This window comes from Berghia stephanieae, chromosome 2 (assembly GCF_034508935.2).
Source record: "Berghia stephanieae isolate SIO BIC M18660-M18661 chromosome 2, UCSD_Bste_1.3, whole genome shotgun sequence".
NCBI lineage: Eukaryota > Metazoa > Mollusca > Gastropoda > Nudibranchia > Aeolidiidae > Berghia > Berghia stephanieae.
Window position 1 is genome coordinate 45,419,606 of NC_088361.1, and position 15,000 is coordinate 45,434,605.

General features: G+C 36.3%; 1 protein-coding gene across 1 annotated transcript in view; it reads left to right on the top strand.

Moving 5' to 3' along the window:
• LOC144964978 (coiled-coil domain-containing protein 148-like) overlaps positions 1-15,000 on the top strand; it is a 33,014-nt gene that overhangs the window by 10,394 nt on the left and 7,620 nt on the right. Inside the window, exons 9-13 of the mRNA XM_078899796.1 lie at positions 2,464-2,604; positions 4,436-4,566; positions 5,699-5,804; positions 11,346-11,396; positions 12,489-12,578. Coding sequence (XP_078755922.1) covers positions 2,464-2,604; positions 4,436-4,566; positions 5,699-5,804; positions 11,346-11,396; positions 12,489-12,578 — 519 coding nt within the window. The remainder of the gene's footprint in view (positions 1-2,463; positions 2,605-4,435; positions 4,567-5,698; positions 5,805-11,345; positions 11,397-12,488; positions 12,579-15,000) is intronic.

Below are 15,000 nucleotides of genomic sequence, written 5' to 3' on the forward strand. Positions count from 1 at the left end.
CACTAAACATGCTCAAAGCGCTCTACAAAGGGTCCCTGAACAACAGCAACACGTAACATGTAGAATGAGACATGATACATGTTGTTATGCAATATTACAATTTTTTTTGGACAGAGACAATGCTGTTAAGGGCCAGGTACTCATTTTATACCTGAGTACAGTGAGAGAATGTGAGTAAAGAGCCTTTTCCAAGGACTCAACTATGTGCCAAGCGAGGCTCGAAGCCAAGACCTTCTGATCCGAAAGCGAGTGTCATACCACAAGACCACATAGCCACACAATGATGGCTTATACATGTTAAATAAAGTTAGAGCAAACACAACTAGACTCATTTCATGAAAACACTACAACAGAAGGGTGGTACGTAATATCGGAAATTACCGGAAACAAGTGGAAACGACCGGAAACAAGTGGAAACGACGATGGTTATGAAAAGTTGGCAGCAGTCGGGAGTGAACCAGGGACTATGGGAGGAGGATATCAGAGGGCAATAAACCTGGGAAGATGGGAGATGGATACCAGTGGGAAATGAGCGGAAATGACCAGAAAGAAGATTGTGTATTGATGCTATGCACTGAGGTAAAATGCTCACAACATTCACCAGCTGGAGATCACACACCAACACACAAAATGGGATTTTTACAAAACCCGCCAAAACCTGATGAAACCAACCAAAGTTATGGGAAGTGCGCAGCAATGGGGAATAGACCATGGACTCAGGGAACTATACACAAGTGGGGAGTGAACCTGGGACTATGGGAAGGGGATATCAGAGGGAAATGAACCTGGGACTATGGGAAACGGGTACCAGTGGGAATTGAAGCTGGACTATGGGAGGTTGGCACTAGAGGAGAATGAACCTGAGACTATAGGAGGAGGGCACCAATAGAGAATGAACCTGGGACTACGAGAGGTAGATACCTATGGAGAGTGAAACCAGAAGTATGTAAGGTGGACACCAGTGGGGAGTGAACACAGAAAAGTACTTATTTTTCCGAAACCTACATAAACCGTCTAGATTTACAAAAAGTGGGCAGCAACGGGGAGTGATCCAGGGACTCAGGTAAGTGGACACCAGTGGGGAGTGAACATGGGACTATGGGAGGTGGGCACCAAAGGTGAATGAACCTGAGACTATAGGAGGTGGGCACCAATGGGAAAAGAACCTGGGACTATGAAATTTAGATACTAGTGGAGAGTGAAGCCGGGAAGATGGATTTGGACATCAGAGGCGAGTGAACCCAGAAGGTTACTTTTTTTTCCCCGAAATCTCCCGTAGTCCCAGATTCATTCTCCTCTGGTACCTACTTCCCATAATCCCGGGTTCATCCCCAATGGTGCCCACCTTCCATATTTCTAGCTTCGGTCCACACTGGTATCCGCCTCCCATATAGTCCTAGGTTTATTCTCCCCTTGTATCCACATCTCTGCATCCTGATCTCATTCCACACAATGTGTCCACTTCCCATAGTCCCAGGTTCACTCCTCTCTGGTTTCAACCTCAGATTATCTTGGGTTCACTCTCCACAGAAAATATCTCCTTTCCAGTCATTTTCGCTCGCTTCCCACTGGTATCCATCTCCCATATTCCCAGGTTAATTTCCCTCTAATATCCTCCTCCAATAGTCCCTGGTTCACTCCCCACTGCTGCCAACTTTCCATAACCATTGTTATTTCATTGTTTTCACTCGTTTCCAATTGTTTCCAGTCGTTTCTGATATTACACAGTGCCCCAACGGACCATTTTGTAATTTGTGACCCTGTGACTCAAAACGGTGTTAAGTCGGGATGATTAAGGTGCTGAAAATTGAATTTATAGCCATAAATCTCAGACTTACGTTGAGTTTGTATATTTTATTGAGGAGAGTGAATATCATATTTTAGTGAGATAAATAGACAACATATCAAAATTTTGACCACTTTAGCGTTAATTTAACTTTTTACCACTGGTTCATCAAGACCTAATACTGCTTTGATACGATGTATCACATTTAGAGCCATTTACCAAAGCAGTCTAGCAATAATTTTTAACCTTAAATATTTTTGATGCGTTAAAGGATCCAACAAATAGAAATAAAAAGTCACTCTTTTGAGATCATATTTTATTTGAAAGTTGTTTTGCTCCTTTTTAATTATTTTATTGAACAAATTCACATATTTTTTACACTATTTATAGCTTGAACTGGAATTTCTGAATCTGTTTTGTTCGTTTGTTTTTGTTTTTGCTTTTTTAAAATTTGGGTTTTTTTTTTTTTAGAAGTCATCTTAAAGACAGTTAGCTTCTCAACAAACAGTCATAAAAAATGCTAAATGGGCACTGTTAGATTACCTCCCTTTCTCTAACAAACACTTGACTTTGATTGCGCCAGCTACTTCACTGAATATCAATTGGCCTGAATTCTCAAAATATTGTCAACGATTTAAATGGTTAATGGTAATGTTTGATAATTTTCAAAATTTTAGGTTGATGACTGGAGGAAGAAAAAAGAAGAGGCAATGCAGATTCGAGCTAAACTGAATGAAGAACGTCAGAAAATCAATGAAGAAACTATGAGACTGGAGAAGGAAGCAGAGCAAAAAAAGCGAAAGAAAGAAAAAGATCTGGTTTGTTATTGTATTCATTATTTTGAAAAGTATTTTTAATAACTACCTTTATATCAATCGTTTTGTTGACATCAAAATTTCTCACAAGTTGATTTGTCAGAAGTAACTCAATTCCTCACAGGTATTAGGATGTGTACTGATTGTTTAATTTTAAGGAAGTTAAAAGGCACTTGCACTTCTCCTTGTCATCTGAGTGCCATGGGTGAGTGAAACAATAGGCACAGATAAAGGAGAGGCCAGTAGATGGATCGTAGAAAAAACTGTTCTACTGTACATTGAGCTATGTCAGTGAAAAGCCTTAAAGGGCCTACTGATTTTAAATCAGATTTTATTAAGAAAATATACATCATTATTTTTTTTCAAATTATTACTTTTTATATTTTGTTGTCATTGTTAATAGTTGTTGTTATATATAAAGGATGGATGCATAATATGTATTTTTACCGACAATAAATAATGTATTCAAATTCAAATTCAACGATAAAAATCATCATCACCTCATCAGGATTTCGACTGGAAATGAAAGCATACTTGCAATAAAATGCATAATATGTATTTTTACCAACAATAAATAATGTATTCAAATTAAAATTCTACGATAAAAATCATCACCTCATCAGGATTTCGACTGGAAATGAAAGCATACTTTTAATACAAGTTATATATATATATATATATATATATATATATATATATATATATATATATATATATGGAGAAAAACATCCCAAAAACAAAGTTTGCTGAGCGTGGTTTTGCATTTTCAGTTCCAATCGTATGTAATTCTTTACCACCTAAAAACCAACAATGTGAAGTCTACCAGTCTTCAAAGGCATTTGAAAACCAATCTACCGGCGCTTTATATATATAATTATTATTTGATAAAGCGCCGGTATCCACAAATAGTGCTCAGAGGTGCTTTACAATAGTTTTTTTAGTATCACAGAAGTTCATTCATTCGACTACAAAATCACCACAACAGTCACACACATATCTTGTTCAAAGTTCACATGGAATCACAATAAGCAGAATGAAAAAGATTGGTTTTCAAATGCCTTTGAAGACTGGTAGACTTCACATTGTTGGTTTTTAGGTGGTAAAGAATTCCATACGATTGGAACTGAAAATGCAAAACCATGCTCAGCAAACTTTGTTTTTGGGATGTTTTTCTCCATTAGCGAATTGCAGAGATCGAGTTGGTTTATATTCCCTCTCAAGGTATTCAGGTGATGTATGGTGAAGGCAATTGTAAGCAAAACATGCGATTTTGTATATTATTCTTTTTTTCTATTGGAAGCCAGTGTAGTGACTTAAGGACCAGTGCTACATGGTCCCAAGGCTTTGTCCTTGTAATCATACGAGCAGCTTTGTTTTGCATCAACTGTAGTCGGTTCAGCGATGTTTTGGGTAGGCCGTACAGCAGTGAGTTACAATAATCCAAGTGGCTGGTAACAAGGGCATGGATAAATGTAACAAGGGCATGAATAAGTAATACAAGTTGACCTCTCTAATCAAAAAATGTCAACTCCCAACCAAATTCATCTCAATAAGTTGGTGTTCAGATGTGCTGGATGGGTGGAGATTTCAATTGTACATTTAATCCTTCTGTCCCGTCTTTACAAAGGTAGCTCTGAAGGGACTAATTAAGAAGGTACATAGACCTCAAAAACAGCCAGTTTAAAGCCAATAATGTATTAATTGATTTATTTTTAATCTGCTAATATTTGACAAGGGATAAGAATACAAATGCATTGATAATACAAAATCAAAATATAGAAGCATATTGTTTCATTAACGATTGTTGTTCTTTCTTTGAATCATTTATTTTCAGATTGAAAAGTACAAGGCAGAGAAAGAAGAAAAGTTGAGAGAATTTGAAGAGGAAGCTGAGGCTCGTTTAAAGCAATTACAAGATGAAATGGCAGAACAGGCAATTTTTGATAAGGAAAGAATAAAGTACAGGTAAAGCTGTCTTATTTCATTTCAAGATAAAGTAAAACCACTTGATAGAACAACTTGAAAAGCAGCCTATAGTTGTCAAATTCAAGTTGGATCTGTCGTCTTCTTCTTCCATAGGACTTGCAACGTTGCAAGTGATTTACAAAATGATCTCTAAATGCATAAGGCTGGATATCATTTTTAAACACTATTATTATTATCAAGCTCTTAATTATATTATCTTACAATAAGAATATTTCAAAGCAGAGGTATTGCTGTGAATATAAACAAAATTGTGTTGCAAACGGTATCTAACTAAAAAAATCTCGCAATCCCACTAATAAGCTGCCAAATTGATCAGTTAAATATGAGAATGGTCCTTTTGGATAATGCATTATGGCAATATGAGTTTTTTGTACACCTTTAGCATATAGTGAAAAATTCAGGTTTTCCTTGTTTTGAAATAGGCAACTCCTGTCACAATTGAGCTTTAATGCAGCTATGTCATTTTGTGATATGACACTCGCTTTTGGATCAGAAGGTCCTGGGTTTGAGCCTCACTCAACACATAGTTGAGTCCTTGGAAAAGGCGCTTTACACATATTCTCTCACTGTACTCAGGTGTAAAATGAATAATAAGCTGTTATCATTGTTGTCTTTGTCAGAAAAAAATTGTAGTAGTATCGCCAAACATCCGTCACGTCTCATTCTACATGTTGCCGTTGGTCAGGGACCCCTTGGAAAGTGCTTTGAATACATTTAGTGGATATTGTGCTATATAAAAGCTCAAGTTTTTTTGGTTTTTTTCAACATGGTTGATTTTACAATATTTTCAACAATTTTATTGTAAATGTTAAGGCAACAGTAACCCATGGAACGCTATAGAAAGGGCAGTATTTTTATGGGTTTTTTTTCAATTGAATTTTATTTAATGCACTTTTTAAAATGTAAATGTCTTATGATATCGAACTGCAATCTGTCAAAAGTAGAAAAAATGACGAAGATCCTAAATATTTTCTTTAAAATGAACTCTGAGTGGCCAAAAATGATAGCATTCTATTTTTATTTCTTTTTAAAGTTCGATTCAGGGTTTGTAAGGATTGTTTTTATGATAAAAGTTTTACCAAAATGTTTCATTGACTTAATATTTGAACAGAGAAAGTCAGTTGGTTGAAAAACTGGAAAACAAAGCAAAATTGAAGCAAGAAAAGGAAAAAGAGGAAGAAGAAAAGGAAGCACGACTGGAAAAACTGAGAGAACAAGTAAGAGTTATTTATAAATTTTGTTCTTGCATAAAACTGATGGATATAAACTCTCTCCTTACCAGCCATTTTCATGATTTTCCCCAAAACTTCACACCAAACTAACACAAAAATATATTCTTTATCCCTCAAACACAATAACAGTAAGTTCTTGCGACAAATAATGTCTTTAGCAAGACATGCTCTACAACACACTGTTCATTTTATTTAAATTTTACCAGAGAAATTTGGATAAGACAGATGTTGGTTGTATCGTAACGAACGTGACCTTTTTCCTATAGTTGGTAAGGAGAAGGTTAATACCATACCTATAACTTTTTAAGATGCAAAAAGGATGAAAGTCTGGGCATACTATGAAAGGATTTAAATTTAAATCCTTTGTTTGACGCCTTATCCATATAAATAATTTATAAATAAAAATCTGTTTTACTGTAACAAAATAAAGCATACTTCACTCCCTTTGCCAGTATTTTCGTTCAACATCGTGTGTTATTTTGGCGCCAGATTTTCTTTTCTTTCACTTTGGTGAATTTAATCAATGCACAGAGCTCCTTTGGTATCCACCCGTTGCTGTATATTTGGTTACAACAAAATAGGAAATGATGTCATAGGAGTCTGTAGCATTAGATGAAACCTGCCTCATTTTGTGATTTATATCAGTGGTGTCATTCAAAAAATGCTTTTATATTCCTTTCATGTCAATAAGAGAATAAGAGGGATATGTCAGGTCTTATGAGTGCTCAAGAGCTAACTCGACTACATTCATAAAATAAAGATGTGGCAAATAAGGCCCCCAAAATTTACTAGTTACTTTTAAAAATAAAGAAGAAATGACGATTTGGTTTAAAATGATGAGAATATAGAAAGATGAAATTTAATGAGATGAATGTTCTTATAAATAGATAGTGATCACAGTTACAAATGATAAACATGACAATATTACGTAACCTGTGATCTTGAGGATAAAGTTGTATGGACTTGTGAGGTCGTACTTCCAGACAGAGGGAATTTTCATCGACATTCAGACACGACAATCCTGACAGCTTGTGGCTGGCAAAGGTGAACAATGAAGCTCTGGCGTCTTGATAGTGGAATCAAATAATGGAGTTTTCCACCAAGTCCTGATAGCAAGATATAAATCTTTAACGGCCAATCTTTAAAATATAAGTGATATGAGAAGTGGAGCGGTCTGGCCGTCAAGGCACAGGTTTTTGAGAGAAATGAGTGAGGAAGATTAAATCAATCAACTTTTATAATAAGTGACTACGTGACAGAAGGTAGAATGAAACGTATTCACTAATTTGAAATGAATTCAAAGAGAAAGCTATTAAAGGAATGATAATCTAATATTAGAAAGTAAAGTTTTTCTAAGCCTACCAAAATATAGCTGGAGTGAGATGAATTCTGTTTGTACTAAAATAAAAAATTAATAAAATGAATGTGAATCATCGCTATGTGACAGGATATATTGTTTTGTTTGTTTTTAAGGGTTTTACAGCGCTTGCAACACATTTAGGTCATATCAGCGCCAGTAAAAAAGGAAGAAAATTGGGTAGTAAAAACATTCTAGATGTACAATTAAGAGGACTTGAGGAAAAAGTAAGACAAAGGGGAATTGTTCAAATAGGGAATAGATGTAGATTCCAAAAGCACACTATCAGTGTCCTTAGTTTGAGATCGGAAAACCCACCCAGAAAGGAGGGATAGAGATAGATAGATAGATAGATAGAGAGAGAAAGAGAGAGAGAGAGAGAGAGAGAGAGAGAGAGAGAGAGAGAGAGAGAGAGAGAGAGAGAGAGAGAGATTGGGTAAAGTTGTTGGATATAATGTATCAATTGTATTCAGTGTTAAATGTTTACGCACCAAAAAGATGTCAATTGTTGTACTTTAAGCCACAAAGGATGTTTACCTGTGTATTGTGATTGAGTAACTTTTGTGGTGATCTCTGTATATTTTTATACTATTCACACATTATATATTCTTATTATTATTATATTTGTCCGATCAATGTAAACTATTGAAATTTCCATTATGTGAATAATAAAGAAATATCACTATTATTATAATTCACATGGTATTTGGAAAAGGGTTGCTAACATTTTATTTCACTATGTGTCTGAATAAAAAAAGACCTTTGAGTAAATAACTAGAGGTCTACAAAATAAGGTTTGAAAAATCCACTTTTTAAGCTACGGCTAGAATGGCTCATGGTAAAATGTCACTTGACCACAGTTTCTTAAGAGGCTTCAAGCCATTCTCGTTTTATTTTAGAGTTTTTAAGTATTCTACGAAGAAGTCTAAAATATGGATCTTAAAATTTGTCTATTTTAATTTAATTTTTTCCTTAAATAAATTGCAACATTTCAATGCAGAAGTACAGCCAAACCGTCATGAAATGTTGATCTGTATAACAAATTATTAACATTTACATTCTATAATATAAGATACGCAGATGATACGGTACTCATTGCAACATCAGAAATCCAACTTCAAAAGATTGTTGACAAAGTGGTAGTAGATAGTGAAGCCAAGGGAATGGAAGTGAATATCACCAAAACGGAATGCATGGTAATACAGAAAAACCCGAAAACAACAACACCTGCAATATAACGATTCACGGCGAGCAACTTACCAACGTAGAAAGTTTTAAATACCTAGGTTCAATAGTGACAACAGATGGAAGATGAAACCCGAGACATACGAGCAAGAATAACTCAAGCCAAACAGGCCTTCATGGACCTGGGAAACATTTTGAAAAACAAACAGATGTCGTTCGGGATTAGATTCTGAGTCTTGAAGTGCTACGTGTGGCCAATCTTGTTATACGGATGCGAAAGCTGGACTACAAATGCAGAAACACAAAAGAACATTGAAGCTTTTGAAATGTGGTGTTTGAGAAGGAGGCAGAGAATATCGTATACTGCACACAAAACGAACGAAGAAGTGCTAAAACAAACATACCAACAAAGGAAACTAATGCCCTTAATAGCGGATCGACAACTATCCTTTTTCGGACACATAGTAAGGAAAGATAAGAATGAATACCTGGCAAGTTGTGGAAAAATACCTGGTAAATGCGCCGGGGGAGACAAAGAAAAACACTCATAGACCAACTGAAGGGCTTCACCAACCTAACAATCCAAGAGCTGTTTGAAAAAGCAAGAGACAGGGAGGAATGGAGAGAGATAATTCATGCAGTATCCGAAGCCTGGACCAGGCATGGAACCTAGAAGAAGAAGAAGACATTCTATTGTGCAGCAGTCTCAAAAGTTAGCTTGTAAAAATTATGCTCCAAATCTTTGTTTAAATCCTAGAATTGACCAAGAATTTCCCTAAATTTTGTCTCTGAAAACTTTGAATATAGTTTCTAACGCCACCACCAGACACAGGAAATGTCTGCGATATTTAATCAACTCATTATTAAACACTTAATTTATACAAGCTATTTGAGCGAATGGTTATGTCCCGCATGTCACCCAGTCTAGACGAACAACTGTCTCCAGATCAGGCTGGATTCCGACCAGGACGGTCAACATGTGGTCAACTTCTTAACCTTACACAATTCATAAAAGATGGGTTTGAGACAAAACAGGTCACTGGCACAGTCTTCGTCGACCTCACTGCAGCCTATGACACAGTGAATCACAAGATCCTACTCCTCAAAGTGGCTAAAATGATAAAGAATAAGAAAATTGTAAATATCATCCAGTCACTTCTCGAAAACAGGCGCTTCTTTGTTGAAATGGATGGCCGGAAGAGCAGGTGGCGCACCCAGAAGAATGGTCTTCCCCAAGGATCAGTGCTGGCTCCAACACTTTTCAACATATATACAAATGATCAGCCTGAGTTCCCAAATATCCGCCAATTCATATATGCTGATGACCTATGCCTCGCAACACAGGATGCGTCCTTCCAACCAATCGAGAGCAGACTGACAAATGCCTAGACACCCTCACAAAGTACTACACTAAAAACTCGCTGAACGCCAACCCAGGGAAAAACAAGTGTGTGCATTTCACCTCAACAACCACCAAGCCCACAAAAAACTTAACATCAAGTGGAGTGGCCAGACATTGGAGTACAACTACCACCAGTGTACCTCGGAGTGACGCTTGATCGGACTCTGTCCTTCAGAGAACACGTGAGGAAGACCAAGGCAAAAGTGTCCACGCGTAATGCCCTCCTTGGAAAGCTGGCAAACATGAACTGGGGAACTGACCCTAAAACTCTAAGGACCACAGCATTGGCCCTCAGCTACTCAACTGCGGAGTACTGCTCAGCTGTATGGGCCCGATCATGCCATGCCTCCAAGCTAGACCCCGAGCTCAACAACGCCTGCCGGATCGTAACGGGCCAGCTGAGAGCAACACCATTACCACTGGTCTACTGTGCAGCAGGAATAGCCCCACCACACATCCGGAGGGAAACTCATGCCCAAATACAAAAATACAAACAGGAAATGGACCAGAGACACCCCCTTCATAACCACAATTGCCCCAAAAGCAGGCTCAAATCAAGGAAAAGCTTCCTCATAGTAGAGAGCCTTCACCCAGACCACTCAGCATTCTTCCGCCTGGACAAATGGGTAGAATGGGACAAGACAGCAAACGATGCCCTCCAGCCCCCAACAGAAAAGCTCCCAGCAGGCACAGACCTCAAGAGAAAAGACTGGGTGGCGTTGAACAGAGCTAGAGCAAAGGTGGGAAAACACCGCCACCAACCTCTTTAAATGGAAAATCTCACCGGGCACTGAATGCCCATGCGGTCACCCCAGACAGACCATGGACCACATCCTGTCCGAATGCTCGCTGGGACCTCACTGCACCAATGCTGACCTGAGGGAATGCAACCAGACTGCCCGGGACTGGCTGACTCACTGGCGCGACAAGATATGATGATGACTTAATTTATCAAAATATGGCATCATTTCGTGTACCATATAATCAAATTCATACAATGTGTGGTGAAACAATGTCGAATCCTTGAAGATAGTGCGAAATATACAGAGCAATTCTACCAGAGTAAAACGAGGTTTAAATTTTCAATATATCTTAATAGCAAGCAAAGTTACAGATATTTCAGTGCACCAAACTCTCACTTTGTCACTACAGGTTATCTTTTTTTTTCCTCTTTCTTTTGCTCATATATGAAAAACAGTTAGCGCGACAACCCATGCCTTTTGTCAGACTGTCACACACATAGAGTTAAACTTAACGTGTTACAAAAGCTGTGGGCTGTACATAGTAATGAACATGAATATAACAACTTCAAAAAAGAACAAAACAACTTACACAAAAACCTAACACTCAAAATCGTCAATCTGGTTTTAAGTAATGTATTGATGTTTTTATGGATTTTTGTTGGCTGAAGAAGGGTTTTGAGCCCGAAACGATCCGTGTTTGCTATTTTTCTTTTTTTGAAGCTGTTATATTCATATTTGATTATTACTTTTTACAAAGAGTGTTCAAGATGTGGTACCCAACGATCACAATGATGCAAATACAAATACAAACCATTATGTTGAACTTCCTTATTTCACAGGTCCGAGTAGTTGCGGAAATTGACCCAAACAGAACAAAACAAGGCACAAAGGTAAGTGAGTTTAGGAACTAATTTTTAATAAAAAATCATTTTGTATTAAAATTCTGGAGAAATTGCTTCCAATTGTGCCAATGTTGACACCTGGGAATGTTCATTTTATTTTGTGAGTGTGGAATAAATTATGAAATTGTAACAGATCTTAATGGACTATTCTCTGTTGAGTGTATGCCTAAATATGGCAAGGTTCAAGCAGATAATCTTCCAGTGTATTATCAATGATGGTTGGAAAAGTTCATTTTATTTCGTATGCGTCTAATGAATTAAATTACTTCAATGTTGGTTTCAGGTATTGCACTAGTTTATTGGGAGAAGTATGGAAGTTCCCATTTTACTGTATCAATTTTTTAAAAAATTATCCCGTTTGCCTGAACATAGCATTATACATAATGTCTAGAAATTTGAAATCTCTTTCAGATTTATGAAGAGATAATATATAGGAAGTTATGGCATTCTCTGGATTTTTTCTTTCTTTCACACGACACATAATGATAACAGACCAGTTTACTGTGTTTATGATTATTGTAAAGAAAAAAGAAATCTAATCAATTTTTGAAAATGTATTCTGAATTCTGCTCACTATGGGTGTATAGAGTTGATTTGGAGTTTAAAGAAAAATATCTTGAAATGTGAATTTAATAACCTTGAAATGTTGATATACTTTACACATTAATTAAAGTTGAAACGTTAAGATTAAATCATTTTTGTGAAATGTAACGGATTTTAGTGCGGGTATGTGGTCATGTGGTATGACACTCGTTTTCAGATCGGAAGGTTATGGGTTCAAGCCTCACTCAGCACATAGTTGAGCCCTTGGAAAAGACTATTTACTCACTTTCTCTCACTATACTCAGGTGTAAAATGAGTACCTGGCTGTTAACAGCGTTGTCTCTGTCCGAAAAAATTGTAATATCGCCTAACAGGCATCATGTTCCGTCCTACATGTTAAATGTTGATGTTGACCAGGGACCTCTTGTAAAGCGCTATGAGTACGTTTAGTGGATAATTCGCTATATAAAAAGCTCATTAACAAATTATTTTTATTTAAAGTCTTATTATTTTGATATTTTTAATTTCACTATTAAGGCATGGGAAGCCCATCACAAAGAGGAAGAAGACGAGGAATTCCACATGTTACAGCCTTTATTTGAAGTACACGGGTACAGTTCAAAACAGGTAATGCCGCCTTTTGTATTTGTTAAAATAAAAGCTTGGTACACAAAGTATTGATCAGAGAAATCTTAATTTTTCTCACTATTTATCCATTTAGAACTCCAGACTTATCTGTAATCACGGCGAGAAAAGAAGAGTGTTCATGCATGTTGGTGTAGTGTGTATTAAGTCAAACGTGCATCTTTTTTACTGTTTTCATGAAGAAATTAGACAGGTCTGGAGTTTTTATGGGCAGATTTTTTGCTATATGTTTTTTAAATATTTTTTTTTCTCTCTGTTTTATAAACGAATCTATTGCTCACAGACTATGTTGATGATCATCTGGCCTTAACAGAAAATTCACATTACTATTTACTTTTATTCTATTTCGCTGCATCAATACAAATAACAAAACAGTATGTATTAAAATGTCACTTATACATGAAAAATATATAAATACAGTGGAATCTACTTAAAGTCAACACTCTTAAAGTCAATTTCTGCTTAAAGTCAACTTCTGCTTTTAGTCAACACTTTTTTCTGGTCCCAAATTTTCTGTTCTTTACCTAGTACTGAACAAAAATTAAAATAACAGCTTCAAAAAAGAACAAAATACCAAACTGGAACATTTTGGGCTCAAAACCCTTCAGCCTCTAAGAAAACAATGAACACATTAATACATCACTTAAAATCAAACTAATGGCAGACAATATTGGGATGTCTTGTCTGCAAGTAATAGGATCTTGAAATGTAAACATCTAGAAGTGTTCATTTGGAAACCAAGCACTTCTGCCTAATGGAGCGGAATATTAATATATGCAACACATTTAGTGCGTTAAAAAAATTGATGAGTAGAATAGAAACAAGAGTGGATGCTGTGTGTAGTCAGTATGATCATAGTTTGAAATGCCCTTTCCAATGAATAACTATCTATGCAATATCAGCACACATAAATTAAATGCAGGTGTATCAGAGTATTTGAAATTATTCCAATAAGGCAGTGAAAAGTATGAAGGATGACAATTGATCCATTTGAAATGTACTGAATGACATGAAAAATCATGAATTTGAAAATAAATTGTCACTCTCCGATAGAAAAGAAATAAGCTAAATGATGCAATGATAATAAATAGAAAAAATGCTAATCTTCACAATGTCTACTTCAACAATGAGGGGAAATATCACAAAACTTAGAAACTAAAGAAATAAAGAGGCCAAGAGAAGCAGAATGTCTAGTCGATTATTATTATTCAGTCTGGTGTTGAGTCCACGGGGATTTAAACATCCAAGAGTTTAAATGAGACGCGTTTCTTATTTGCAACGAGATATATGAATTTTATTACGCAGACATGAGTGGTCTTGGGGCTGAGATGGCCAAGTAAGTTGAAATGTTGGGCTACAGTTATATCAAATTTGTTGGCAATGTCCCGTTGATGCTGTGCAAAGCAATCTCCCTGTCTTGCCAATGTAACGTTTGTTACAATATATGCATCTTATCGCATACAATCTGTACAAGTGAAAGGTCTTGTGATGGTCTAAAATTTGTCTGGGAAAAAGAGGAATCCTGTATCCTTTTCAGCCATCAAATTATAAGTCACGTATATTCAATTTTAATGGCTTGTGACTGAGGTTGAATAAATGCTATAATGTGAGAGAGAGATTGACAGGGAGTAAAAATTAAAAGAATGTTTATGTATCGAGGGTGGATATGTGTGTGTGTGCATGGGAGAGAGAGAGAGAGAGAGAGAGAGAGAGAGAGAGAGAGAGAGAGAGAGAGAGAGAGAGAGAGAGAGAGAGAGAGGGAGAGAGAGAGTGACAGAGAGAAAGAGAGAATTGTGTATTTTTGTGTTTGTGTTGTTTGTACAGTGCAACCCCTGGATAACGACATTGCCCGGACCAGAAAATTATTTTGTTATCCAGGGGTGTCGTTATTCCGGGGTTTTCAAGATGGCGGCAAAAGGGGGTGTGTTGAGAGCTGTGATTACAGTGCCTGAGAGAAATCACGTCTCAAAGACGTTAGAATGTGTATTTCTCCTGTTTACAAAGGGTATACCAGCTACGCTTTAACTATCAAATGTGTATTGTCATTGTTTTGATCGTAAACAAGACTAAACCCATTTAAATTTGACGAAACTAAAAATAAATAATAAAAATTTAGTGCCAACATGATAATACCACACAAGAACACAGATGCACACATTTAGCTTTGATTTTAATTCAAGTAAAATCAGTGCAATACTGCTGATGAGTTTTGAATACCAAAATTTTTAAGTGCATCAAAATTCACAAGCATTTAAAAATTAGTAGATCTATAATGCGATAAAACAAAAACAAAAAAATAAATAAATAAAAAATAAAAACAATGAAAAACCTAGTATTAACCACAATAAGATCAAATTTGGACTGATGTTTTTAGAGAAATAAATAAAAATAAAAAGTGAAAGAG